This window comes from Branchiostoma belcheri, unplaced genomic scaffold (assembly GCF_001625305.1).
Source record: "Branchiostoma belcheri isolate BF01 breed outbred unplaced genomic scaffold, Haploidv18h27 scaffold25, whole genome shotgun sequence".
Lineage (NCBI taxonomy): Eukaryota > Metazoa > Chordata > Leptocardii > Amphioxiformes > Branchiostomatidae > Branchiostoma > Branchiostoma belcheri.
The window spans coordinates 2858821-2885063 of NW_017803854.1; the positions used below are offsets into that span (position 1 = coordinate 2858821).

A 26243-nucleotide genomic window follows, 5' to 3' on the forward strand; every position below is an offset into this window, starting at 1 on the left:
AAGTCTTAGCAGTGAACAGTTTAATATCACAACAACAGCAATAAGTACTACTACTGTAACTAAGAAGGAGTCTACTAGTATCATGTACCTTTACAAGAGACGCAATACGGTCTGAACACCTCTCCAGTAGCCTGCCAAATGGTGCGCTAGTCTGCTTGTTCCGCGATATGTACAAATACCAAACGACTTTTAAAAGAACATTTTCAGACATTGATTGGCTTGCTTCCGTATTTGAATCTGTATATAAATCAGATCGTTCTTTTTCTCCTGCCTTTGTCCCTCCGTCTTCCTCGTGATTGCTTCGTACCAGACTAAGCCAGGCTCAACGCAGCTGCGTCGTGTAATCCCTTGCAAAATGAGCCGGCTGTACAAAACTTCAAAAGAAGAAGGAAATCACCGACTACTTCCATGTCGCTTTGCACTAGGATTTCCGTTCCTTCCTGTATTGGTAATAACGGACATGCCGAGCCTTCCTATCCTTTCATCTCCAAACATATCGTTTGTCGGCTGCAGGGCAGTATCCATTTTGCTGGCGTAAAAATTTTACCAGCTGCAAAAGGAGAAGGCCAGGCGTTTTGCCAGCCATCAAATCATCTTGAGCAGATATGCCAAAACACTTGCCTTCACCATAAAGATTGAAGGGTATTGTTAGCAGTTAAAACGTCCTAAATCATACATGTAGAAAAAAAAGACTACAATCGGCCATGATGAATTTATTGACATTGACCACAGCCCATACTAATTTATCAGACAAGTATATCATAATTTATCAAGTTCTCGTGGTATTTCCTATCAAAATAGCGTACTGAAGAAAACTTGTCTTCACCCTTCTACAGAAAGATGTCAAATCCCGGCCCAATCTTGCGGACTGATGGAAATAGCGTTTCACAAAAATACTAAATTTTTCGAATCAATTAAGATTAACTTTTGAATCAGTTCTTAACAGTAAATCTTAATAAGTATGTAATATGTCATGTTACTGTTAACACAATATCTGCAACATGTATTTCTCTTAGCTATAGTGTACTAAATTGTTCACACGTAAGCAAACAATATACTAGAAAGGCAACATTTGCAAAGCAAATTGCATAATGTTTACCTACCTTCGCATATTATATAAGGTCTGCTCTGTTAATTCTGACTCAAACACATTCATATATATATATGGTGATAGGAGTCTAACTCCCTGCTGCTACAGAATTGCAACATCAGCATGAAAGTTCATCTGAGTTGGTAAATTACATTATGAAAAACTTAAACTGTTCTCCAACTCAAAATTTGACTCACCAGAAATTTTCGACTGAATCACTCAGTCTTCCTCAGCTATCTGACCCAAATGCTGTGGACACGTGATTTTTCCCACGTGTGACGTCGGCAAAGGGTCAAAGGTTGTCTGAAGTCGATACCGGGACGGGGGGCGATATCGACTTCCGACAACCTTTGACCCTTTGCTGACGTCACACGTGGGAAAAATCACGTGTCCACAGCATTTGGGTCAGATAGCTGAGGAAGACTGAGTGATTCAGTCGAAAATTTCTGGTGAGTCAAATTTTGAGTTGGAGAACAGTTTAAGTTTTTCATAAGAATTGCAACATGGTGTAACCTAATACTAGTTAACATGGCGACAGACGTCTGGTTCAGGTCATTAACCTTATTTGTTTGGAGAAGAATAGGAAGAAGCAAAAACGATATGTTGAGCAAAAACGATATGTTTTCCTTCGGTAAACATAATTATACATAGTAGACAGGACAGCTCATGGATCCCCACATCGACCGAGGTGCATCTTCAGAACCCCTCGTCTGTGCAGGTCCCTGTGAAACTCATATTCTTTATTCGTGTCATGGTGAGCTCTAGGGTCGAAGTTATCCTCTAACGGAGGATAGACGCGGTCGTTCGGATAGTAGTGATAGCGGATAGGCTTGTTGTTCGCATCTTTAAAGTAAGGGAAGAATCCGTACATGTGCGAGTGGTTGCAGAACGTCGTCATCATCAGCACACTGATCAGGCCGATGGTAGGTCCCTTCATCTTCTTCTTTGCTACACTAGAGGCAATTCTGGTGGTAAAAAGTAGCAGAGAAGGAAGACAAAATAGATAATTCGTCTTCGTGATATTGAGTAGAATCCAAAAAAGCTAAGATCTGCACCCGAGGTCATTTTATAGGCCAGAACTTTGACAGAGTCATATCACATTTGTACACGTAGAGTTTTTTGTCAATTGTACAGCTAAGCACATGCATGAATTACATTTTTAATTAGATTATTTGAAGACTGATAGATTTGTGGCATCTGTTCTTGTAATGGTAGCTGAAACTGTTACTTACTTGTTTATCTTATCTTTTATTCCACCCTTCATTTTGAGCAGTGAAAATGAGAGGTTATACACTCCCAGAGCCTTGGCAATCTGAGGCTGTGCACGCGGGTCGGAGAGCAGAACGCCAGCCTCAGCGTCCTTCATGCGACTGTCATACACGTCTTCAGATCTGTTTTTCATCTGGGAAGACCTCTCCATCCGTGTAGGCGTCCTATGGTTGAGTACCGTCATGTTGGTTCGTCTTCCAACATCTTTCTCGAACCCGCTGATGACTGGCAGGTCTATTCTGATGACGTAGTCCATGGAGTCTATCTCCTTCCCACATCCGCTGCCCAGCAGAACGCCGCTGTTTCCTATCACAGCGCAGGTGTTGTAGTAGTGGCCGAAGGGGATGGCTGAATCTCTTTGTACTTTCCCCAGCTTCACCTCCTGCGTGCGTTTCTGGAGCGTCAGTTTCGCTGTATACTTTCTGCGAGACAAATTGGACATCATCACAAAACATTACCGATGTACTGTGTGATAATAATGATTTTTACTTCTTAAAAATCATTATGTAGTATATACAAAATACATCCAAATAGTCAGGCATCATCAGTACGTATACACAAAACAGTATCTGACCTTATTTTGTTTTGTTTGACCTTTAGAATCTTCACACTTGTTCATGATCATCATCAGTCGAATGCATTTGGTATCTCTAAATGGAATGTTGCAGAATAAAAGCGTTGAGAAAATAGAGACATGGGCTGCAAGAATGGGAAACAGACGTTGGACTGACCTAACAACATTCAAAGCCCCGGCGTCGAATTGCCATGTTGAAGCTGGCGCCAGGTCCCCAAAGTCCCAAACACCATCTGGCTGAGTAGACATCGCACGTGTCGTTGTCTTTGGAACGTCTGGACTTTCTCTGAATGTTACAGTAAAATATATACCCGCAAAGTGGTTATCTGTTACTCGCTTGATAGTTTTACGGTTTGCACTGTTTAAGCATACATGTACATTGCTTTATACACATACTAGCTATATATAAAGATTTGTCTAACTATAGCAATATCGTCTGTGTCTACTTCCAACATATATGGATAGCTGCGAACATTCGGAAATCGAGACCTTCCCTACAACCGGTGCAAAGCAGTCTTTAGAGTCTATGAACAGTCATTCTCCTTAATTTTACAATATTAATATACACAGAATATGCAATATAAAACTTGACTCAAAGAAATCTGCACCCAACAATATATTATTTTGTAGATAAAACCTTGTTTGTTACCTTAGCGCTGACCACAGCAGGAGATACACCACTGTGAGCAATGATGCACAAATGGTGATGTTTCTCTTATGTTTCACCACACTGCAGTTCAGTCTTGTGCGTTCCTTGTGTTGAACAACAACTATAGGTGCTGTGTGAGGTACGCTGATGACGTCTCTATGTACCGCCATAGCTGGTAAACGATGCATAAACGCAATATCCCATTATTGTCATTTACAGATGCAAAAGTGTAAGTTCATTAAAGGTGAACATCGCAATTCATGCATTATGCCAATGAGGGGGTCAGCAGACCAGCGGCCATCTATTAAAATAGATTATGCTAATTATGACCTTAACGTTGAAGTTATTTATATTATTTGAACACCAGCAAAGCAGCGAAGGCTTAACTTCACACAATAACAGTCCGGCCAGCTGCGAGTTATTCACTTATTTTATAGACCATTTTGGCCGCACGTCGGCAACCATTGGTCACTGCTCAGCGTAACTTACGAACGGGTACGGTACAACAGAAACTAAGTATCTTGTTATTCATTTGACTTAGACCAAGGAGCTTTGAAATGATTTTAACCTCCTTGCTTAGACTTACATAGACTTAAAGTGATAATTGCACCCCGTGAGAGCAGAACATGTGCCCTCGGGCATAAGGGAGGCATGGCGCATAATTCAAGGACTATAGTCTTGCCTACTAGTAATCACATACAAAGGGCTCGTAACAATACTCAGGCAAGATTCTCGCTTGCAGTACACTTTCTCTATAGCGACGAAAAAAGGCATAATAACAACTATGATACGAGGTTTATGAGGAGATAATAGACACTGACTTGCGTGAATCACCTTGAGTCTTCAGCCGGAAAGCTCCGAGCGGGTTGAGCCTGGCGGCTTTAAGTCAGCCTGGCTGGTGGGAAACTGGTCTTTACGGATCTCCGAAAACCGGTTGATCAACACATTCGGTCGAAGGTCATCGTGTAATACTGGTGGATTCCATTTTCCCACACAGTGCCTAGCTCATGTACACCTCACGGCAACACCGCCTTATTGCCTTGTGATAGCTCTGCGTGGGAAATGGTTGATTCCGACATTTGTCTCTAGGCACACATTACCAGACGTACATGCACAAACTGGACTTATGTGGAATTTACCACTACTGGTAAATCCTAATCTTTGTGGAGCGAGCCTCCATATATGTCATTCCAGCTTTTAATAATTCATTCAACCTATGACAAGGTTATGTATATTAGGTTCCATAAGATATGGGGGATAATGCAGCTCTACATTGTACGTGACATTTTCAGCTTGAACACACCCGGCTACACCCATGTTATCTCGCTCATCGCGTGATAGTTAGCGGTTGGCCAATGTTAGCAGGTCAACTGCCAGGTTCTAACTGTATGGTAGTACTTTTTCTTATAAGCGTTTTGCAATTAAGTGGCTGCCACTGTACAATAATATGTACATGACATACAATAATACATGTGAACAATTAATATATGTAGTAAGACAAAAGTAAGAGCTTTTCTCTGTTTGGGCATTTATTCTATAAAAAGCCTGTTAAATATTTTATACATTACAATGTACATATCACAATATACTGAATGCCCTTCGCATCCAATTCCTATGAATAAACTGTACGTAAAACATGTATGGGGGAGGGTATAAAATTGTTACAGATTCTGAATTATTTCAACTGATTCCAGACTCAGTTATATCATTTTGTGCATACTACAAGTCACCACTGCCTTCTATAAGCTTGCATTCAATTTTCAGACTAATGACATTTTCAAGACTAATACCATTTTCATCTATCCAGTTGCTTGCGTAACTGTTACCTGGACATTTTCAACACATTTTCTTGACTTTCTGGTCATGTTTTTCTTTATTCATTTATCTTTTTGAATTTAAATACAAGTTGGATTTCTATCCATTGCTGTTACACAATAACACAATGTACAGCTTACATGTACATTATAATAATAGTATGGTTATAGATCATTCAATTGCACTTATCTATTTCTGATGTACATGTACCCTCCTCCATTAGATACTTTCCATACCTTTTCTGCTCCAATGAAAGGCTTTTAACCATCTTACAGTTTGTGCTGTGCCTCCAAAATTGGCATATTATTTCATTGTACATTTACAGGCAGGACAAACTGGACCCTTCTGCTCATTAACATGTACGGAGGTTTGTTTTTAGTGCATCTGTGTGTTTACTTGACATGTGTCTTTCAATGGTTATTTACACATGCTAGGCATGTCAGCTATGGCTACATTTCAATTGATTGTCAAGGGACCTGCCAACAGTAAATCTGTACTGGAGGGATGTCAAGAGAACTGTTGACTGAACCTGCTGGTATGGAGTGCCTCATGTGTTGGAAGCCCAAGTCTAAGTCTAAGCAGATTTGATTCTCCTACAAAAAGCAAGTCTGAATTGGAGAGACTGGGTGTAAAGAGACTGGGTGTTGACCAAACTTGCTTGAACACTCATGCTTTGGGAGCACAGCCCCTAAGTCTAAGTCTCAGCAGATTTGATTCTCCCATCATATTTCTGTCATCTCTGCGTTCTGGTTCCCGACTTTCTGTGCCATGATCTCCTTGAGTCGCCACAGCCGTGCGGCGTGGGCCTTGCTGTCCGTCCCGGGCGTGCTGCGCTGGAGCAGGTTCAGCGCGTTGACGTACTCCAGCTCTGTAAAGTGTACCCCCTGCTCAACTAGGCTGTTCAATATCTCCTACAATAAGGCAGAAAAAGTCAACCAACTAGAAAGGTAACATTTGCGAATCAAATGAATTGTTTACCTTCACATGGCCCAGCTTGACAAACTGCTTTGTTTGCTCTTTATTCTTAAACACATTCATACATATATGGTGACCATGCAGCCCATCTTGAACTTTGCATGGCATTTGCAACATTTGTATGTAACCCATGGTGAGAGACATCTGATCCTGGTCATTGAACAAAAGAAGAAGAAACAGAGCAAAAACAGTATGTTTCCCTTTGGTAAACATAATGTACCATCTAATCAATTAATCAACCAATCATCGGCCTTTATTCTGATAGATTGAGCTAGTTGCAGCATCTTGGTAGGCAATGGAGGTTATATACTGTAGCTACTGTACATACCTCCACAGTCATGTAGAGCATCTCGTAGTACTGCCGAGCGTGATCCAGGTCCACTTCTCTGGACATGGTGATGTTAGTCAGGTTCTGTTGGAGAGCAAAGATGTTCCTGCACCTGGAACAAGGGAAAATGACACATTAACGGTTTGCAACATACCAGTATACCAGAACTTCAAGATCATACCACCAGTCAAATTTTCAAAGTCTTACATTCCTGGCCACCCCCAAAACCACATGATGACCCCCACAGGCACACAGAGTTTATGACCCCATTACTCCAATGAAACCCAATTTCAACCAACTCAATTCCCAAGCTCCCCGTGCAAACACAACACTCAAACACACACAACACAAGGAAAAGAAATGCTGTACACCTACATTTTCTTGATGCCAGAGTGGCTGATACGGTTGAAGTACTGAGTACTGTTGACAAGGATGGACGACATCTGGTGACCCAGGCCTTCAAATATGTACCTACAATATCATAAAAAATCCTTTAGAATATGGAGTCAACTTCCCTGAAATATAAAAGATTTTATTTGCATTACACATTGTATTTGAACAAATGTTTTGAACCTCATACCGTCTGTTGAGTTATCCTGCAAGATAAACATGTTTACATTTGCACATTGTTAGGTCATGAATCACAGTTAAACATTAACTGTGTTTCAGAAGTCAAAGTTGTTTATTAATTAAGACCTGAATGGGTAAAGTCCCTTTCTTCACAACCGCCATTTTGCCTAACAAAATCTCAGTTCTCCTTCTCAAAAGAGTTCACCCACAACCTCCCCACAATGTCTGACCAGGAATCAAGGCAGATTCAAGGACAGCAGCAAGGTCAATCAGACCAGGCAAGTGCAAGAATGACACAGGTTGGAGCACTGGGTAGTAGTGCAGAGGAGCAAGGGGTTCATCCAGGGGGCCAGTATGGGGGGCTGGGGCTAGATGAGGAACAAACAGGCCCTCAGACTCCTGAACAAGTTGCAGCTCCAGTTCAAGCAGCCCTGTGGGCAGCCGCGCAAACTGCAGCACAACAGGCACCTGTGCAAGCAGTCAGACGTGAGGGCCCTCCCCCTGTATTTGAAGCTGCAGTGATTGAGAGGAGGGAGGGCGGCTTTGGGGGAGCAACTATCCGGATCCTGGACAGAGGTCTGGCAGCTACAGCCATCGTTGGAGCTGCAACTGTAGGTGCGACCTATGTTGCCAGCCAAGCCACACAGTCACCATCAGGAATTGCAGGTGCTGGGTTTGTGGCAGGAGCCATGAGTCTAGCAGCATTCTACATGGGCAACAGACAACAGACCGACGAAGCCATCCGCAGAGCAGTAGAGCGAGAACGACATATCCAAGTAGAGAACATAGAGGAAGGGTCGCTTCTGGTGCATGTCAAGTTCCTAACACTGGTAAGATATTGCTATCAAGCTCTGGCTATATATTTCATAAGGTTGTGGTTAAAGCTAATTATTTGATAGGAAGAGGTTAATATAGTCACAAAAACAGTGCTGTCGAAAATGGTAGAAACAAATCATAAGGGCAATAGTCATGTTATGTTACTACAAAGAAACTAATACATTTGTTTGTTTGTTTGTTTGTTTGTTTGTTTGTTTGTTTGTTTGTTTGAACCATGATTTATTCATGAGAAGCTCAAATTGGCCTGCAGGCCGCTTTTCATTGAGGGAAGAGGGAAGGGTCACACAAACTACATCAGAATGATAAAGTAATAATTTAAATTCACTCACTAGCCCTAAGAAGTCGATACACTTATTTTTAAACATGCATGGTACAAAAACATACAAAAGGTGATAGCTCATATATGGTTTGTGCCCATTCTTTTTGGTCATTGCTGATTTCTATTGCTTAGATACTTAAAGATACTTAGATCTCCTAGATTTGTTACTTGTTTGCTTGCTGTGATTAGTGCAACAGTTACTACACACCCCATTCGTACCAGACTTCACATACATGTTGTAATCAGTTCATTGTTTGTGAATGCAAATTAACTGGCTCTGTAAGGGTTTCAACCAGTTCTTCTGAAACCACTTTGAGAGGAGGTAAAAAATCCTAATGTTAACAAGGAGCTAAATTTTACCAGTTTCCTGACGTCGTACTTCAGGTTTCATCAGGTCAGCATCCGGGCAGTGTGTGAAAACTGTGCAAATAATTTTTGACTCTCAAACTTTTTGATCGTTTTCATTGTGTTGTGGTTGTGTGCAGTATTTTTCTTCCATTTGCATTGGAATCAGCATACATAAGCTGGTCACTGGAGGATAGCCAGGAAAGAAATATTATTGATAGCTGCGCTCTTCCAATATATTGTTCTTGCAGGCTGGCTACTGGGTGCTGCGCAGTTTCAATGAGAAGATCCACCATGGAACTGACCGCACCTGTCTGCAGCTTCTTCTGGAGGACGAGCTGCAAAGGATCGGCTGGACCGGACCAATCCAAGTGGAGCTGGAGGGGTGGTCATTTTCTGAGGAGGAGGGACAGAAAGAGGAACAGGAAAAGGCAGCAGAGACAGAGCAGAAAGGGGAGATATGGGAGTGGGCAAGGATGATGGAGAAACAGGTATGCTTAGCTAAGTTTGTTTACTACACGGGTATGGTGGTATTGTTTTTGGTATGTTTATGTGTATGTTTTGCTTTTGTGTCCATAGGTTTTTATTTCATTTTATTTAAGAGCAGCACTGGCATGAAGTGAGAAGGAGATTTTGTAATTGCAGATTGACAGGCAGGTCCACCCACACAGTTACTGCAAGCCACCGTGGGTACCCTCTTATGGCTTGTCACAAGTTAGTTTGTGTACTTCTGGCTTCTCAGGCTACAAGGTTTCTGTTCCAGGTGCATTGCAGTCTAACCATATCCTTGTTTAGTGCTGATAACTTCACAAAAAAATCTAGATACTTCCTTGAGATTTAAAGTTATGATTTGCTGCTTTGATTTATGCGCACAGCACTACCATAATGTCTTTAGTTGTTTTGTTACTACAATGTGTTTTATACAACTACCAGATTTGTAGCAGCTACTATACAACATTAGAAATCAGAGATTTCAGACTTGTTAAGTTTTTTCTTCCTTTCCAGTCAGAAGACTCAGGCTTGTCTGAAGACGTGTCCTCTGTATCAACCATGTCCATCACTTCAGATGAAGATGTGCAGGAGGGCCCGCTCAAGTGGCAGAGAGCCAGGCTACAGATGTACAAGACCTCACCAACAGCAAAACGTGAGATCAAGGCCTACAGTTCCTGGGAGGAAGGACCCAAAATCCTGACCAGCAGTGGGTATGCAGACATAGGGGGTGTCAAGGCATTGGTGAAGGGATTCATGCTTCGTGACATGTTATCACCAGATGGCATAAATACACTGCTGTATGAAGAGTCATGGCTGAACCTGACTAAAGCCCCACTGAAGCAGCTGATGACCTCCCAGCTACAAGCTGACCCCACTGACAGCACCTGTCTGCTGCTGACCGCCCTACAGCTGCCACATGGGAACAGCCGGGTGCAGACCCTGCAGCAGGTGGTCGATGCCATCCTACAGCACGGAACAAAAGACTGGCTGTACCAACACCTGCACCACATCTACTGCTACCTGGGATGGGGCATATGGAAGGCAAGCCCTCAGCCAAAACCAAAGATGATATCAAAACTTTTCAAGGGCAGTGACCTAACAACAACCAATCTGCCTGCTCGAGCCAAAGCACTATCCACCATGGCGAGTTCCCTTATGTACAAAGGGGACCATTTGGAGACTGTGTACTACACAGCCGTACTGTCTAAGGAAGTGTCTGAGACAGCAGCAATCAAACAGTTTGAACACTTCCTCAGGCTGGCACCAGAATGTAATCTCTATGTGCCTAATGCTCACTACTGCCTGGCCACCCTGTACAAACAGCAGCGGGACAGTCAGAAGGTGATTCACCACTTCAAAAGTGGGCAGCAGAGGGAGGCCAACAGCCTACCTGGGTTTTCTGAAGTCCCCAGAGCCATCAAAGACCCTGCTGAAAAGGCATATGAACACGTCATGCTGCTAGAGGAGAGCTACAAGCAACTGATGAACATGGAGTTTCTTCCATATGATGACGATGATGACGATGAGTTCTGATAGACATAATCTGTTGTAGGCCTGATCCAATAACTGAACCCTTTGAAAATGGCCAGACTGTCAAATTAAGAAAACATCAAGTAACCCTAGCCTTAAGCTGTGGGTTCTGGATATATCTGAGATTGGGGTATTCCCTGGGTAAAAACATTGCAGCAGCAGGACAGGGAAGAGGTCAAGGGTCAAATGGTATTACGCAATCACTGATAATCTGTTAGAGCTACAATAGTGATGTTGGCTGACAAGCAATTCTTTTGCTGTTTTCTGTGTGTTTTGGGCAATAAATTCCTGTTTTAAGTGCCAAAATGTCAGAGTTTATGCAATAGGGCCAAGTGCTTAGGGCCTTGATACTATCATTTCTGTCAAAAATTATCCTTCCTTTGGCAAGGATTTTGCAGAAAGTAGGAAAAGTGTGGAGTTCATGTGGAACAAGTTTGAGATCAGGTGGGAGTTGGAGACTTTGGCATCGGGCATGGAACTGACAGGGTACATTGTAGATGTTGGAGAAATCTACCCATTGTAGATGTTGGAGAAATCTTCCCCAATGCTACATGAATTTTATTCCATCCCAGAGCTCACCTGAACTTGTGTGTGTTGAGTGAAGTTGTGAGAGATTCCTCAATGCTGCTCAAGTCTTTGTTGAGTTTGACCACCAGTGGATCAGGGTCTGTGCTCTCCAGGTTCCCACTGTAGTTACTCTGTAGGAACAGAGGTTAGAGTGTAAGGAACTGGTGAAACAGAGGGCATTTGTTTGGGGAGGGGGAGGTAAACTTTCTCTTTGCAACTGCTGAATAGGGACTAAAAGGGAGAGCTTTGAGCTTCCAAAAATGCAGTGAACAGGGCAAAACAGCAAGTATCTACAGTAGTTGCCATGTAATGCTAAATGTATGTTTGCAGGCCTATTTATTGTAAAAATCATGCTTTTGTCATTGCTGACATGTCCTCAAAAGGCCACACACCTACCTTATCCAAAAGCAATTTTTAAAGAATATTGTTTGCTTAATATTTTCCCTGCTGCCTAATCCCATAACCATACAAACTTGGTGCAGAATGGCTACCTTAGCAGGCTGAAGGTTAATGTTTTACCTGCTTTGCCATGGGCAGGAGGAAGAAGAAACAGTGGACTCGGACTTCCAGATGGAGAACCAGCAAGCACGTCTCGGCCAGATCCTGGAACTCACGGGCCAGAGAGGTCAACGACCTGTAGGTCAGGGAAAGGAGGTATGAATTAAGAGTGCTCTCTCCTTATTAACCTGTTATGCAACACACACTGGATTTGAATCTGCATCTGTCCCAAAATTAAATCAATCCTTCCATAAGCTAAAGTCACAGATCACAAAAAATCATGAAAATCCATCAAAATTTCCCAAAACTATGCTCAAACACTGAAGGTATGAACAGAGGAACTTACGCTAGTGTGGCAGGAGATACAGGCTGCAGGTCCTGGAAAAAATAATGGGACATCAGTGCGAAAGCTTGAATATATTCAGCACATCATCATGATCATGCCTCCGGATATTCAGCACAATGCAACATTTACATCACACTTAGGGTATTAGAAAGTCTCTATGTCAAAACTAAATTATTGCATGAAAACTAGATAAAGATGTTGAACACCAGTTAAAGCTAAAGGTTGGTAAATGTGGTACAGTAAATACATGTATGATATATATTATACAGTATTTGCACAGCTTTACACAACGTTCAGTGTAAGTACATTGAGGTCTTACGAAAGTTTTACTTCACCTTCAAAACAGGCATATTAACATTTATGCTACTTATATCTCTACTGTGATAACATAGGTTTACATTGTATATGTAAACGTATGTTATCACAGTAGAGATCAGGTACACACAGTGATTACAATACCCCCATGACTCACAGAAGGGTTGGAGTCTGTGCTGGCAGGACTCAGGCCCATGGCAGGGGAGGCCAGCGGCAGGGTGCTGTTAAAGGTACGGATCCGCCCTGCAAACCACTCCTACAGGGAACAAACCAGGAACGGTCAACACACAAAATATGTGTTTGTTTGTGCTTTTATATAAACTGCATTTGGCCATTTTGGCTGCTTTTCAAGGAGGCGAGTGCAAGTTGGTTGGAATTTGTTTGTTTGTTTGTTTGTTTGTTTGATCTATCATGATCAACTCAATGCTAAAGTAATAAAATTTTTCTGCTGGCCACTTTTCATTGAGGTCATTAGGGAACAGATCGGGCTCAGACAAACTAGAATAAGATACAGAACCTGGTTGTATGATTTAAGTTTTACAAAGTTCATATAGTTGTACAAAGTCTATTATAATTTACATAATATCCTTACACATATATGTCAGGGAAGGGACTCTGAGATCTGAAAGTCCAAGTCCATAACCATGACTACAAGACCAACTTTTAGATGCTAAATATTTTTTCCACAGATTTTGTACAGGTGAGGACTTACCAAACTCTCGTGCAGATTTGCCAGCACCCTGAGGTCATTCACATCCTGCAGTACCTCGTACTTTGGTATGAGGGAGTCGCCAAGATTGTTAGTCAGCAGGTCAGACTCCTGTGGAATGGAGGTAGACAGTATGTTTTTTTCAAAGGTTTGATATATAAATGATTTGGTGATTGAATGGTTTGTTGGTAGAATGAAAATTATTAATGTTAGTAGAAAAAAATTAAGTGACGATACAGTAAGCAGACACCCAACAGCTTTGTGCCATACAAACTTAATTTTACAAGGGGTATCCATGTAGTACACATTCTGCATTAACTTTGTCTTTTGACTTGTCCTTTCCCTATACAGTAAATAAGATGCACAGAAACCACAATCCTTTGCGAACAAAGGACAAAGACAATGCTCATAATCCAGTTATAACTTTCCCAATCACCAATTTGAAAACTGATGTCAGCACAATGGCCAACTAATTATAATGTAAAAAATATTAGAACCCTGACTTACTTTTTTCCTTAACTCAAAGTACAAGAATTGATGTTAAATATGTACATGCAGCTGAGGTATACCTTTAAAAAACATCTACTACTAATTTCTAACAGAGAATTGAACACAAAAATGAGTACAGGTATAACCTTGAACATGACATGCAAATTATCACCATGCAAATACAAGCTCCTCTGTCAAATAAATGTTAAAGCATTAAGAAAAGCTGGGACAGGACATCACTGGAACACCATAGAACATGCATCGCTGCGCAATAGAAAGCTGTTGAGAAGCATGAGTTGTTTGCTGAAAATGATAAAAAAAGGAAGGCAGCAATGTCAAGAAGATGACCCGAGCCCTGTTACCAATCTGTAACCTTAAAACAAACAAAACCTTGGAAGAAACCAGACCTTTTGCACATGTAAACATAAGAAGTCAGTGTTGCTGGATGCTATGGCAATGGTTAACAGATATGTACATAGACATACAGGTATGAAGGGATTACAGCTGCAATGTATATTGTATTATAGTAATTTACATGCTGTATGGGAGAGGTAAATGAAAAAGACCTGCTCCATGTATATACAACATGCATGGTTTACTGTTATAGTACATGTATGTAGGGATCTAAAAATGTTATTAAAGATAAATCTATATCTGGAGGACAGCCAGTATCACATGAAACCCAGCCATTAGACATTGCCATGCAGGTTATTTGCTTGTCCATGCCAACACCTTTACATGTACTACATGTCTCTGTGTGCCCACAGGGCTTCCCGCCATGTCTACCTTGTTGTTCCACATGGTGGCAATTCTCTCCTCTGTCCTGTCCCTCTGCTGCTTGTGTGAGGAAACACAGTTAGAACATGCTGAAGTCAGTATGTACTAGTCCTATCTAGGATGTTAGAGCCTACATGCTGGTGGTGTGAACAACCTGTGTGTGTATGAAGTTTCATATCATTATCAACAACTTAAATTAGGAAGTTGTAGGACTTGACATGCCTTTAGGTATCAACACAGCAATGATACCTAGGTTAGATGAAGTTACAAATTTTAGATTCTTTGGTCTCAGTTTGCTATTCTTGGGTTCTGCTTTAGTGTAACCTTGATGTTTTAGTATTGTATGGTTTTCCAGACCATTATGGACTTTGTTCATGAAAGTTAGACAATCATCCAGGTAATGAGATACACAAGAAAATTGTTACTTAAGCAACTGGATGGACATCTGGATGGTCTTAATGGTCTCATATTGGTGTTTTTGTCAGTTACTCTTGTGTTCTCATCATCCACTCCTCGAACATATGTTATTTATGGTTGATGTTCTTTGCTGCTATGAACCTTTTGGTCTCCCCTTTGAACAATGAGCTTAAAACAGAATATTTTGTATGTGAATCTGAGCTTGTACCATCCTGTTTTGCACAGTTGAGTCCTGGTCTTTCGAGACTGACTGACAGAGAGAGAGAGAGAGAGAGAGAGTGGTCTCACCTTGGTGTTCCTGGCCCTGACGGCCTCCGGGTTCTCTGCCTCGTCGTCCTTGCGCGCCCGCCTGTTCTCCAGGTTCTGCCAGTTGGGCAGCGAGCGCAGCAGCCGGCTGATGTCCTCGTCCTTCGCCCAGGTGGCGCTGATGATCCGCTGCTCCTCCGAACCTCGCTGCACAACTCCTGCAGGAGATGACAGTCTTCATGAAAAAAAAGGGCTCGAAACACTTTTTCAGTACATGGACCAGTGCAGGTTAGGTACAGGTCGACATCAGAAAAACCTGCACAGCTCCAATTTTACCTGCACTAACCTGCATATACCCAGTACATAGACCAGAGCAGGTTAGGTGCAGGTAGACATCAGAAATACCTGCACAGCTCCAATTTTACCTGCACTAACCTGCATATACCCAGTACATGGACCAGTGCAGGTTAGGTGCAAGTAGACATCAGAAGCACCTGCACAGCTCCAATTTTACCTGCACTAACCTGCATATGCATTTCCAGCTGAGACCTCATATCCAACCCGTAGTTTTGTATCATCAAAAGTTCTTTAAAGAGAAGGAAAATCTCATTTTTTTATCCTTAAGATAAAATCAAGTTCACAAAAATGCTCTTGTCAGAACTACTGTAAATTCATTCATTTTTTAGGTGGTTTGATATTGCAGTAGACAGGCAAAGAAGCTAAGGTTTCCAGTATGTTCTAAATTTGTGGTTGAAACAATTCTGCAGTACAGTAGACATATCCACAACCACAGCACGTTAAGTCAGAGTACATGTAGTATGCTGTGCCCAGTAGACAACACTGACCTCTGTAAGCAGCCTGGCACATGTCCTTGTAGTCCTGTAACATCTTACAGATCATGGACAGGAAGTGGTCAGAGTAGGCGGGCAGGGCGTACATGAGCTCACGCAGCTCAGACAGACAGCGCTCCACTGTTATGGTGCTCTGTAGAAGTAAAATCACAGATTTCAAACTTCTGGGAAGTAGACATAGTTTGTGTTAATGAATTATACCATAGAACACATCATTACTTAGAAGTCATTGCATGATGAAACTTATTACAACATGGTATATGTTTCATACATCCTTGGCAACCACGTCCTTCAACCCAAGGCATACTGAATCAAAACAATGTCTATCAAGTGAAACACAATCTCTGCCCGCTCACTAAGGAATCGAAACATACAAACCTAACACAAAACAGTACTTCTGTCCCAGAAGTAATGAAGACAGGACATATGGAAGGCACTGATGTTTACATTACATTAACAATCAAGATATCACTGAAATTCTTTCTCATGGAACACCAGTCTGTCACTTAAGTATAGGTCACAGAATTACTGGATACAAAACATCTATAGTATGTCATTCCAGAGTAAACAACACCTCTGACCTGAAGCAGTGGTCTCTGTAGCCCCATATTTTTCATTGTTTGAGCGTCCGTCAACAGTTTTAAGGCCTCTGCACCTGAGGGGAACAACAACACAACTTTCAGCACCTGTGGTCAACAGCAGCAAAACTTTCAGAACCTGGTGTATGAAACATCAACATTTCAACCTCTGTGTTAAACAACTACCAAAGTCAGGCCATGTACATGTAACCATGAAACAGGAAAAATATTTGGTAGGAATTCAAAACTTCAACTGTGTTTCAAAACTTGAAAAGCTTACCCCTGCTGGCTTGTTGTATGTTCTTGTTGACGTCCATGTGAACTTGGCCCAGGAAAATTGTCTTGATGTAGTCAGTCAGGAAGTCATGCAGCTGGCAATGAGCACTGGGGAGGGCAGCAGAAATATTTCATCATTTTGTGGTATTTGTAGTTTGCATTATTTCTGTATAATTACACAAGAAATTCTGATCTCTGCTTCACATCATCACATTTCATTTGAGTTTGAATGAAAAATTCACAATCACAGTCTTGTCAGCCAAGGCCATAAAGGTGTGAGTGTCCGTACCCTGATGAGTACTGCAGTGTCACCTCAATCTCCATCACAAACCTCTGCAGGGTGTTGAAAATGACTGTAGGAAATATATTAAGACATATTTCAAATAATACAACATAAAGCAAGTGGATAACATTTGCTAGCAAATGCAGGCTGTCTCCCTCCAACTAAATACATGTACATCTTGGTTAGGAAATTTGCATTGGTCACCAGGTTAGACAGTAAGGAGATGATTAAAGAATCATTTCTGACAAGGAGCGTATAATGCACCAGGCCTACCCGTGATGTTCTTGGCACCAGGTTCACACACATACTGAACCTCTGTCCCATTCTCAAGCAGGTCTGGCTCACCCTGGAAGAAACAGGAAAGCATTAAACAGTCATTTCTTTAGTAGTAATTAGTAAGTATTGGTCTACATGCAAGTTGAGTGGTTAGCAATTGTCCTTCTGAATCAGCTTTTGTAATTTTGAGCATTTTGCATTTTGACAGTTTACCAGTTATGACACAGCAACTTGCAGATATGATTATTATTAAGACTTGTGATCATCAGTATTTCCCTGAAAAACTGTGCTCTTGCACTAAGAGAGCTAAATGTTGTATGATGTACTTTGGTAATTAAAGTAAAATAAGTTCAGGATTCCCTATGTAAGAATATAGGTCCACCTACCAGCCCTCCTTTCTTTCTCTTCTGTTCTCGAAGGTAGTTGTTCATACTGATGGCATGAGACGACATCTCAAACTTGAACAGAGGGTACTGGAGACAGCAAGGAGAAAAACAGTAAACCATTGTACACTTTATTATTCAATACAATACTTATCTGAATAAAGAAAATTGGATAAAATTGGTGTAGAATTGTTCATAATACTACAAGAGGAACTCACCTTCCTTACTTTCTGGTGTCTCTTTTTGGTGAAATATGTGCTGATATCACTGAAAGAAGTATTAAAAAGTTGTTTAGAATTTGTGTTTCACTAATTCTCCAACCAATACAAAGCCATTGCTATCTAAAACAGATGTCTGATGAAGTATTTTTTCATGATCAAAGCTACATCCAAAAACAATCATGGTTATCAGAAGTACATGAGTACTTGGAGGTCAGTGTTGTGGTACGAGTTCTGCTTTAGGTTACTTACACTGCTGCATCTGTGTAGGCAGACGGCACCTGGTTCTGTGAGGCAGACGCTGTGTTCTTCACATCCAGGTAGTCGTTCAGCACCAGCTGCAGCTGTAAGTACACAGGTGCAGGAAACTTTGGCGTGAGACAGAACTCTGGTGTGAGATATGGCACCGAATGACCTTATTCTTGAACTGGTAGCACTAAAGATTTCTGTGCTAAACATTGAAAAATTGAGAAGGAAACCCTGAGGAAAAAATCCTTGAGTCAAGTTCCCTCACAAATTTAATCATAATGTTTCTTATTATTATGCCTGACCTATCCAGAGTCACATAAATCAATTTGATTCATAATTCAATCAATGACATCTCCTAATCAAAAGCAAACCCACACATTCATGTACATGATGTACTCACCACAGCCTGTATCCTAGACCACACATCTTCCCTTCCATACAGCTCAAACTCAGCTGAAAACAACAGACAAAAAAGTTAGCCAGTCAGAGTGGCTTTATGCTGATCTGCCTTTCTTTGATTTCCACCAAATGTAAATTTGAATGCGTGAAATTTGGTAAGGGCTGTTACTAGACTGAGACTAAGTACAGGAATTAATAATTAATTCCTTGATATTATACACAATCCATACAACATTTACATGCATGGTACACAAATATCAGACATGCATGGTACACAAATATCAGACATGAAGGAATGACAAAAATGATCTGTAACAACGACAACCTACCTTGTCCATGAGAGGCAGAGTTCTAGAGGGGGAAACAGAAAACAAAGATTTGAATCAAAGGAGGTCTAAATAGAGTTGTATCAGTAGGTAACTCATTTGAATTAAATTTTTCAAATGGAAATAAGTTTCAAACCCATTTATTGTCATTTCTATATTAACAGTGTAAAATAAGAATATGTGCTTTTGAAGACTACATAACTTTATCTGATACAAGTCTTAGAGAGCACTTTTTCTTGGGTTCATCTAAACATGGGTGAATCTACAATTCTACATTTTAAGTGTGAGAATGTTATGATTTGTTCAAGTTGTTTTACCAATTCTAGCACTAACTTACATATGCATGTAGAATTTTTGGCCCTGTAATTGTTTATTTGTATATTATTTATCATTAAGGTGCCAGAGACTATTCTGCAGGAAAGTGATCAAAGGAGCAAACAGAACTACAATAGGCTGGACACCAGGTGCAGGCTAGAACTCCAGTGATCACCGTACACGTGTACAAACAAACCGCAGTGTGTGTGCTCCCACCTCTCCCTTACACCACTGACATCTCTCCATCACCACCAGCCAGGCCCAAACAAAAACAACAATAGTACTGATCATTGATCTAGTGACATAATGCCAGCTAAAACTCCAGTGATCACCATGTACAAACAAACCGCAGTGTGTGATAAAACCTCTACCCCACACCATGTTTCTCCGTCACCACCAGCCAGGCCCACACAAAAACAACAACAGTAATAAGTACCGATGGTTGATCTGGTGACACAATGCCGGCTACCAGGGGAAAGTAACTCACGCTGATGCGCTGCAGGAACAGCAGGACTGCGTCGTGGGCCTGTGCCACGCAGCGGAACTTTTCAAACAGGAGCTCAAACAGTTCCAGCAGGAGCCGGGGCTGGTTCTGCTGGGTGGCTGTTTCTCCTCTCTGCTCAGCACTGGATGGAATCAGGTTGTGTTGAGAGAATAATGAGAGCAACTTAAACATTTTACAACTGTTTCATATGTTAACATTGGCTCTAACTTATGTTTGCCTATTGAACAGTTGTTTGTGAAGGCAACATGAACCTTATTTCATAAATGACATTTTCTTGAGACCTGAAATATGATTGAAATGTTCAGCTAGTTCTACAATATGACATTTTACAAAAGATATTTCTTGACAATTATGACTAGGGAAATAGGACAAAGTCAATATGAGCACAGCTGTTGATAGTATAAAACATATATCACATACTTGTCCAGTACTTGAGCTGTTGTCCTGTGTACGATCAGTGTCATCTCCTTCTCCATACGGCTCTTGATAGCCTGAACATAAGCAAAGGCATGAAGTTAGGCCTGATTTGTACATGTACAAATTCTTACTAGTACTTACTTACAAGGGCCTGATTTACATAAGGCAAAAATTATCTGTCTTACAATAATCAAGTGCTTCATGTGTCATTGAACAGTTTTTTGTGGATGATGATGTAAAAATGGCCCCCATGACATGCAGCAGTGGCATGCGACGATTGCCATTCAGCACCTCCAGGGTGTTATTTCTTTTGGTTTTGATCTGAATTGTCACTAGTACAGTCACTATCGGTAATAAAAAGTAGTGGATGCTATCTGAAAGGTCTGACTCATTAGAGAATCTATCCAGTTACCCAAGATTTATATAGTTTTACGTATAAATCCTTACCTCCACTGTTTCTGGTATTTTCTGCAGGATGGAGAGTGACTCGACCAGGACAGACATGAACTGTACACTGTCTGCCTCAGGGTCACCCTCCATGTTCTCCTGAACCTGGGCAGGGTCGTCGTCACCGGCGGACACACCCGGAGACATGTAGTCCAGACTCCGAGACCCTGTAACAGGGTGGGAAAGGGTTATACAAAGACATCAAATAGTAGTACGGATTTTAATTATTTGAATGGCCCAAGACATTGAAAGTAAAGGGCCAATATCATGCGTTTTTGGCAATTTGAAAGTAAAATCTGATATAGTCATCATTACAGCATTTCTAGTTATTAAGCTAATCTATACAGATTTTGCTACTTCTGAAACCAATGTGGCTCTACCTTTGAACTCAGCACGACAATTCTGACAGAAAAGTAAGGAAGTTTTCGAGGAAACAGCTACCTTACCTACAGACTACTAGTCTAATGAAGAAGATGATGATGACTAGTCTAATGTGACAGTACTGCAACATCTACAGTCACCTAATCTATTCACAGAAAAACTGGGTAGTGTCAGTAATTAAACAGGGGGAAGGTTAGGCAGGGTCTCTTCAGCTGACCATGACCTTACTTGAGTGTCCTCTCTTGTGTCCCTTAGACCCTGGGGTGGATGCAATCCCCTCGGCTAGGACTGTGTTGAGCAGTGTGACATGCAGCGCATTAACAGGACATCACATGTACATGGAGCATGGTATGATGACAGCACAAACAGAAGTGGCAGCGTGATAAGAGTATGGTTATGCATCAGTTATGCCGCAAACGAAAACAGCGTCATTGATACAGTATGATCATAACAACTAAATAAATTTAGGCACAACAGCAACTGATCACACAATGTCACAATCACCACCATGCATATGAAGTGTGATATCAGGTTGATTATGATAGCACAAAGCAGCATGATAATAGCATGGGGTGTAGCAGCAATGATAAAATAGAATGGCAACAGCATGCGAACAACATCACAATGTAGCATTTTCCAAGACCATTACTTGACGTAGCATGGAAACGAGGATGATAATAGCGCAACAATATTGCATAATATCAGCGTGTTTCAGCAGCTGTCAAAGAGTGCTACAGCATGATAACAGCACAACACCACACACAGCACAGTGACAGCCCTAGGCCTACACCCTAACAGTTCTGAGGCCCAGACTAACAGAAACCCCAGACCTTGTTGCAGCAGTTTCCTGCCCGGACTGGGAGAGACGTCCCGGTTGGCCGTGCCCTTGATGGACCCCTGTCTGCGCAGAGGTTTGTTGACTTGTGCAGTGGAGCGGATGTACAGGTGACGATGCAGCTCCTCGATTAGAACCTCGTGCATTTGCTACACAGGAAAAACAAAACTGTGAGTCACACAGATAGTGTATCTGTTTTTGTTAAACAAATACAGACTGGTTGCAATTGTTTGGAAAGACACCAAAATTTTAAGTCTTCATGATTTGAGTGATTCCATAGGGCAAAAGAGACAAAACGATAATGAATGACAAAAAAAACAAAAACATAACTTTCAAATCATATTTCCACCAAAAATTCTAGAGGCTATAGAGGCTATTAAGTCTACAAATTGTTGATGGTAAGAAGCTTCCAGTCCAAACCTCTTTCTTGTTCTGCAGTTCTGCTCTGACATCCCTGAGGGCCTCGACACCACAGAGGGTTCCTTCCAGGGAAGCAACTGGATAAAACATAGACCATTATCGCATAGAATATTATTTCATGGGTGATGTCCCCACATACAGTATTTCAAAATTTGTCTTAAATCGTTGACTATATGACAACCCTACACCATAATGAACAGCCCTACCTGCCGACACCAGTAGTTCCGTAGCGTGCAGGTAATGTTTCTTAGCCATGTACTCATCCAGCTTCTCTGGGGTCTGCTTCACATTCTCACTGTAGGGGAAAGGGGTAAAATTCAGTCATCAAAAGACAGAAGACAACTTACCTACAATGTACTACTTTCTTTTCGAATTTTTATGCTTAGTTTCAAGTATTCTTACAAGAAACTGTTATGAAAATCATTATTCCCCTGGATAGTCTAAAAGTGGATACCAAAGATATCATGACAGACTGAAAGACATCAGAATTATGCTTTTTCAAAAGACATTTAAAACTTTTACATGTACTATATACATACAGTGACAAGTTGCAATGTTGGGCTTTCAATATGGCATGCTTAGAATTTGGAAAAGGGCCTTTTGAACTTAACCATACCAACCCTACATAACCAAAACATGCATGTAGTCTTTGCTAAAAGCTAGCCTTAGCAAGACTAAGGTTAAAGTAAACAGTGTTCCTGGTAGGATATATTTTCAGTCTGCAGAGACTACACGTACATCTGTTGCAGCAGTGACAGGATCTGTTTGTGTTCGATCCCCTCGATCCACAGTTTCCGCAGCTCATCACGTTTGCAGCGCAGGAGGCTCTTACACGACTTCAGGTTCTGTCGGACGGCCTGCATCCTCTCTCGACAGGCTATGAAAACGGTACAAACCTTAGACAAGTACTACATGTACAGCCACAGTCAAATACTGGAGTAAGAAAGGTAAATACTAGTATTCCTCACATTACAATGTTACATTGCAAGATTACATACAATAGTTTTATAAAAGGTAGCTTTAAGAAAATATCAACAGACAGAATAAATCTTCATACAGCATACAATTTCTGTTAAACAGAATAAAATGCTACATACTGTGGATACTTGTTGAGATGGTGCTGAAATGGTTCACTGTTGCTGTCAAGTCATCATAGTTTTCTGAAAAAAAAATGTGCAAATTTGTTCATTACTTATTAAGTACATGTAACAGTGTAGTATAGTGGTGTGATATCTATAATTATGCACACTGACATTTACTTCTAATAAAACAAGCAAATACTTCGTACATGTATTTTTCAGACTATTATGATAAACTATGTTCTACAGCTGTCATACTATATAATCTATAGTCATCATCATTGTAAACGTTATAATTTTAGCGTGTAATGTACACAACAACAGTCACAGCATGTTATGTACACAACAACAGTCACATCACTCCACATAACAGACACTGACCTTCCACAAGTTTGTCTAACTTTGAGTCACATTCTTTGAAGGCTTTTTCCAGCCGTTGTTTCTCCACCTCACGCTGCTCAAAATCCTCACTGCAAAAAGGAAAGAACAATTTTGCACAGTGAGAAAGGTAGGTAGTTTATGGCTCTGGCTTCTTGTTTCAAACTCACACACTTTGAAATGATCAAGACATACATACATAGATAGCATACATATACATGTATATATACATGCACAAATACATACCAGTACGGACAGGCATACATATACACACCTATATGTACAAGTACGTAAATACATACAGACTCTCATAGTAATAATGATAAATATGTTATTGCATGGAGAAATGTAACTCGGAGTCCTTAGTGGCATTAGTGAAAGCATAAATCAGCACAGTTCCACGGATCACATTATCATGCTTCATGTTATGTATGCTGACTTCAGAGTACCAGTCAAGGACCTGAGAGATTATTTGAGACACAGACAAACCTGGTACTTATGTCTACTCCAGCAAAGGTTCTGGTCACGGAGAGTGGAGGGAGACACCACATAGAAAAACACAAGAAGACACAAAACACAGGGAAGACAAGGAGGGGAGGTGAAGCGAGCACATGTACATACTGCAGTTGTGGTAACAGCATGATATACAGTATTTGCATACGTCATGTATCTATGAGAATGAGCAAACCACAGAAACTACGCTTTTTGGGATGTTTACTCTTTTCTCTCTGTTTTTTTTACAAAACTTGTAACGCTTACATGTACTATGTCATTTTGTAATATTCATGATAATATGGAAACACTGAAGTGGAGGGTTTATTATCAATGTTTCAAACAGACAAGATTAAGACAATTTGAAAACTCCTTCCGAGGATTAATGGTTGGCTGGTGTTAGTATATGTTAGAGACATCTTGCTTCATTGTCACCAGTACCTACCTCAAGAAATGAAGACTCAAGTATCCTTTTTTTATTCATTTGGCATTGACAATCTTTTACACTTGCTAAAATATTATTCATCAATCTTCAATGACATGCATATGTGTCATTAGTTTAAGATGTTGACAACATGTGAGATGTGAGGGATAAATACATGCATCGGTGCTGTTATATAATTCAAGGAATCACATTAAGTTTATTGATTTACTCTCATGTCATGTATATTACAAATGTGATGTTTAACTTTAGGGCTAAATTTCGCTGCATGCTTTTAACAGATTGAATGAATGTTCCTTGTTTTTTGGAGATTATTTACATATGTATACGGTACAATATGGTGAAAGATACTGTTTTATTCACCTTTCCCCTCTCCAGTTAGCATAAGGGAGGGAGCAAATGACAAAGTGCTCAGTGGAGATGGAAAGATGGAAAAACTAATATATAGAACTGAAAAAACTTAATGTCACATCATGTGAAAACAAACAAAACCGTTGAACCTGACATGGCATGGATCAAAACAAAATGCTACATAAGATTTCTGGATATTTTGCCTTTAGACCAATTCTCCGTTAGGTAATTGGCAGTCACTTCTGGGTCATTTCGCCATCAGACGATTTGCCGTTAACCCATAAATTTCACCTTGTGTTTGTATCATAGAATACTCCCTAACCCCAATCCAAACCCAAAAGCTATGAACTAAAACATAATATGGCATGTACATGTTGACAGCGAAATGACCTGGCAAGCTCGACCGCAAATCATCTAACAGCAAACTGGTCTGACAGCAAAATTGTGATACCTGATACCCATAAATAATGTCTGGGTTCAATTTACGGAGATGTGTACATTTTCAGAGATAAGCCAGTACTTTACAGGGAAACTGCAGAATACAGTAGTCAGATTCATGAAACCCAATCTGAGATATTTCCCAGAAAATAAGTTTACATCACTTCTTCCATGGGTCAAGATCACAAATCTTCCATGGGTCAAGATCACAGATCACAATTAACTAATCAACATTGTTGAAGCCACCAACTCCACTGTTATTTGTTGGTGGAGTAAACTATTTCGGATGTGAATGGCAAATAATTTGTATGTCAAAACAAAAATCCGAGCCCGAGCTCCACCCACCTGGCAGACAGCGTCCGGATAACGGACATCAGCAGCCCGGTCTGAGAAAAAAAATACAAACAGAACACGTCAGAACATTCCTACTTTACATTCATCACAATTAATAAGTCAGAAATTTCCCAAATAACTTCAAATTATCGAAAATTTACCTCGCTTTGCTGCTTGGCAGCTCTTGGTCTTGCTACGGCAGCCATCTTGGTAGAGTACACTTGCAGACGGGGGTGTTGATAGCCGGAACTCTTCTGTTCGAACAAATTAACAATCGATGGATCTAATCAATGATCATAAAAACAACATATTACGCAATTTCTCTCATCTTTTTAATTTCTTGTTCAACGGATTGGATGTTACTCGTAGTTAATGGCAGCACTACCGGATCGAAAATTCTACTGTACCCTTCTT

At 40.8% G+C, this 26243-nt stretch overlaps 2 protein-coding genes across 2 annotated transcripts; both read right to left on the minus strand.

Moving 5' to 3' along the window:
- Positions 1 to 1754: 1754 nt before the first annotated feature.
- LOC109471419 (CMP-N-acetylneuraminate-poly-alpha-2,8-sialyltransferase-like) lies at positions 1755 to 3750 on the minus strand. The gene is made up of 4 exons (XM_019770704.1): positions 3583 to 3750; positions 3091 to 3219; positions 2323 to 2781; positions 1755 to 2055 (listed from the first exon to the last, which is right to left on the minus strand). Exons 2-4 carry the CDS (start codon positions 3180 to 3182, stop codon positions 1755 to 1757), a joined length of 852 nt encoding a protein of 283 aa, XP_019626263.1. The 5' UTR covers positions 3183 to 3219; positions 3583 to 3750.
- Positions 3751 to 5098: 1348 nt separating this feature from the next.
- Positions 5099 to 26040, minus strand: LOC109471576 (exocyst complex component 4-like). Its single transcript, XM_019770927.1, has 32 exons — positions 25991 to 26040; positions 25842 to 25882; positions 23777 to 23865; positions 23414 to 23476; positions 23055 to 23193; positions 22523 to 22611; positions 22317 to 22393; positions 21892 to 22045; positions 21290 to 21349; positions 20681 to 20847; positions 20237 to 20307; positions 19799 to 19937; positions 19000 to 19021; positions 18672 to 18724; positions 18275 to 18366; positions 18023 to 18071; positions 17808 to 17894; positions 17419 to 17491; positions 17152 to 17215; positions 16867 to 16970; positions 16590 to 16663; positions 16003 to 16141; positions 15200 to 15375; positions 14504 to 14551; positions 13232 to 13339; positions 12677 to 12775; positions 12205 to 12236; positions 11880 to 11994; positions 11373 to 11491; positions 7076 to 7171; positions 6701 to 6812; positions 5099 to 6308 (listed from the first exon to the last, which is right to left on the minus strand). Exons 1-32 carry the CDS (start codon positions 26033 to 26035, stop codon positions 6120 to 6122), a joined length of 2985 nt encoding a protein of 994 aa, XP_019626486.1. The 5' UTR covers positions 26036 to 26040; the 3' UTR covers positions 5099 to 6119.
- Between the last annotated feature and the right edge of the window lie 203 nt (positions 26041 to 26243).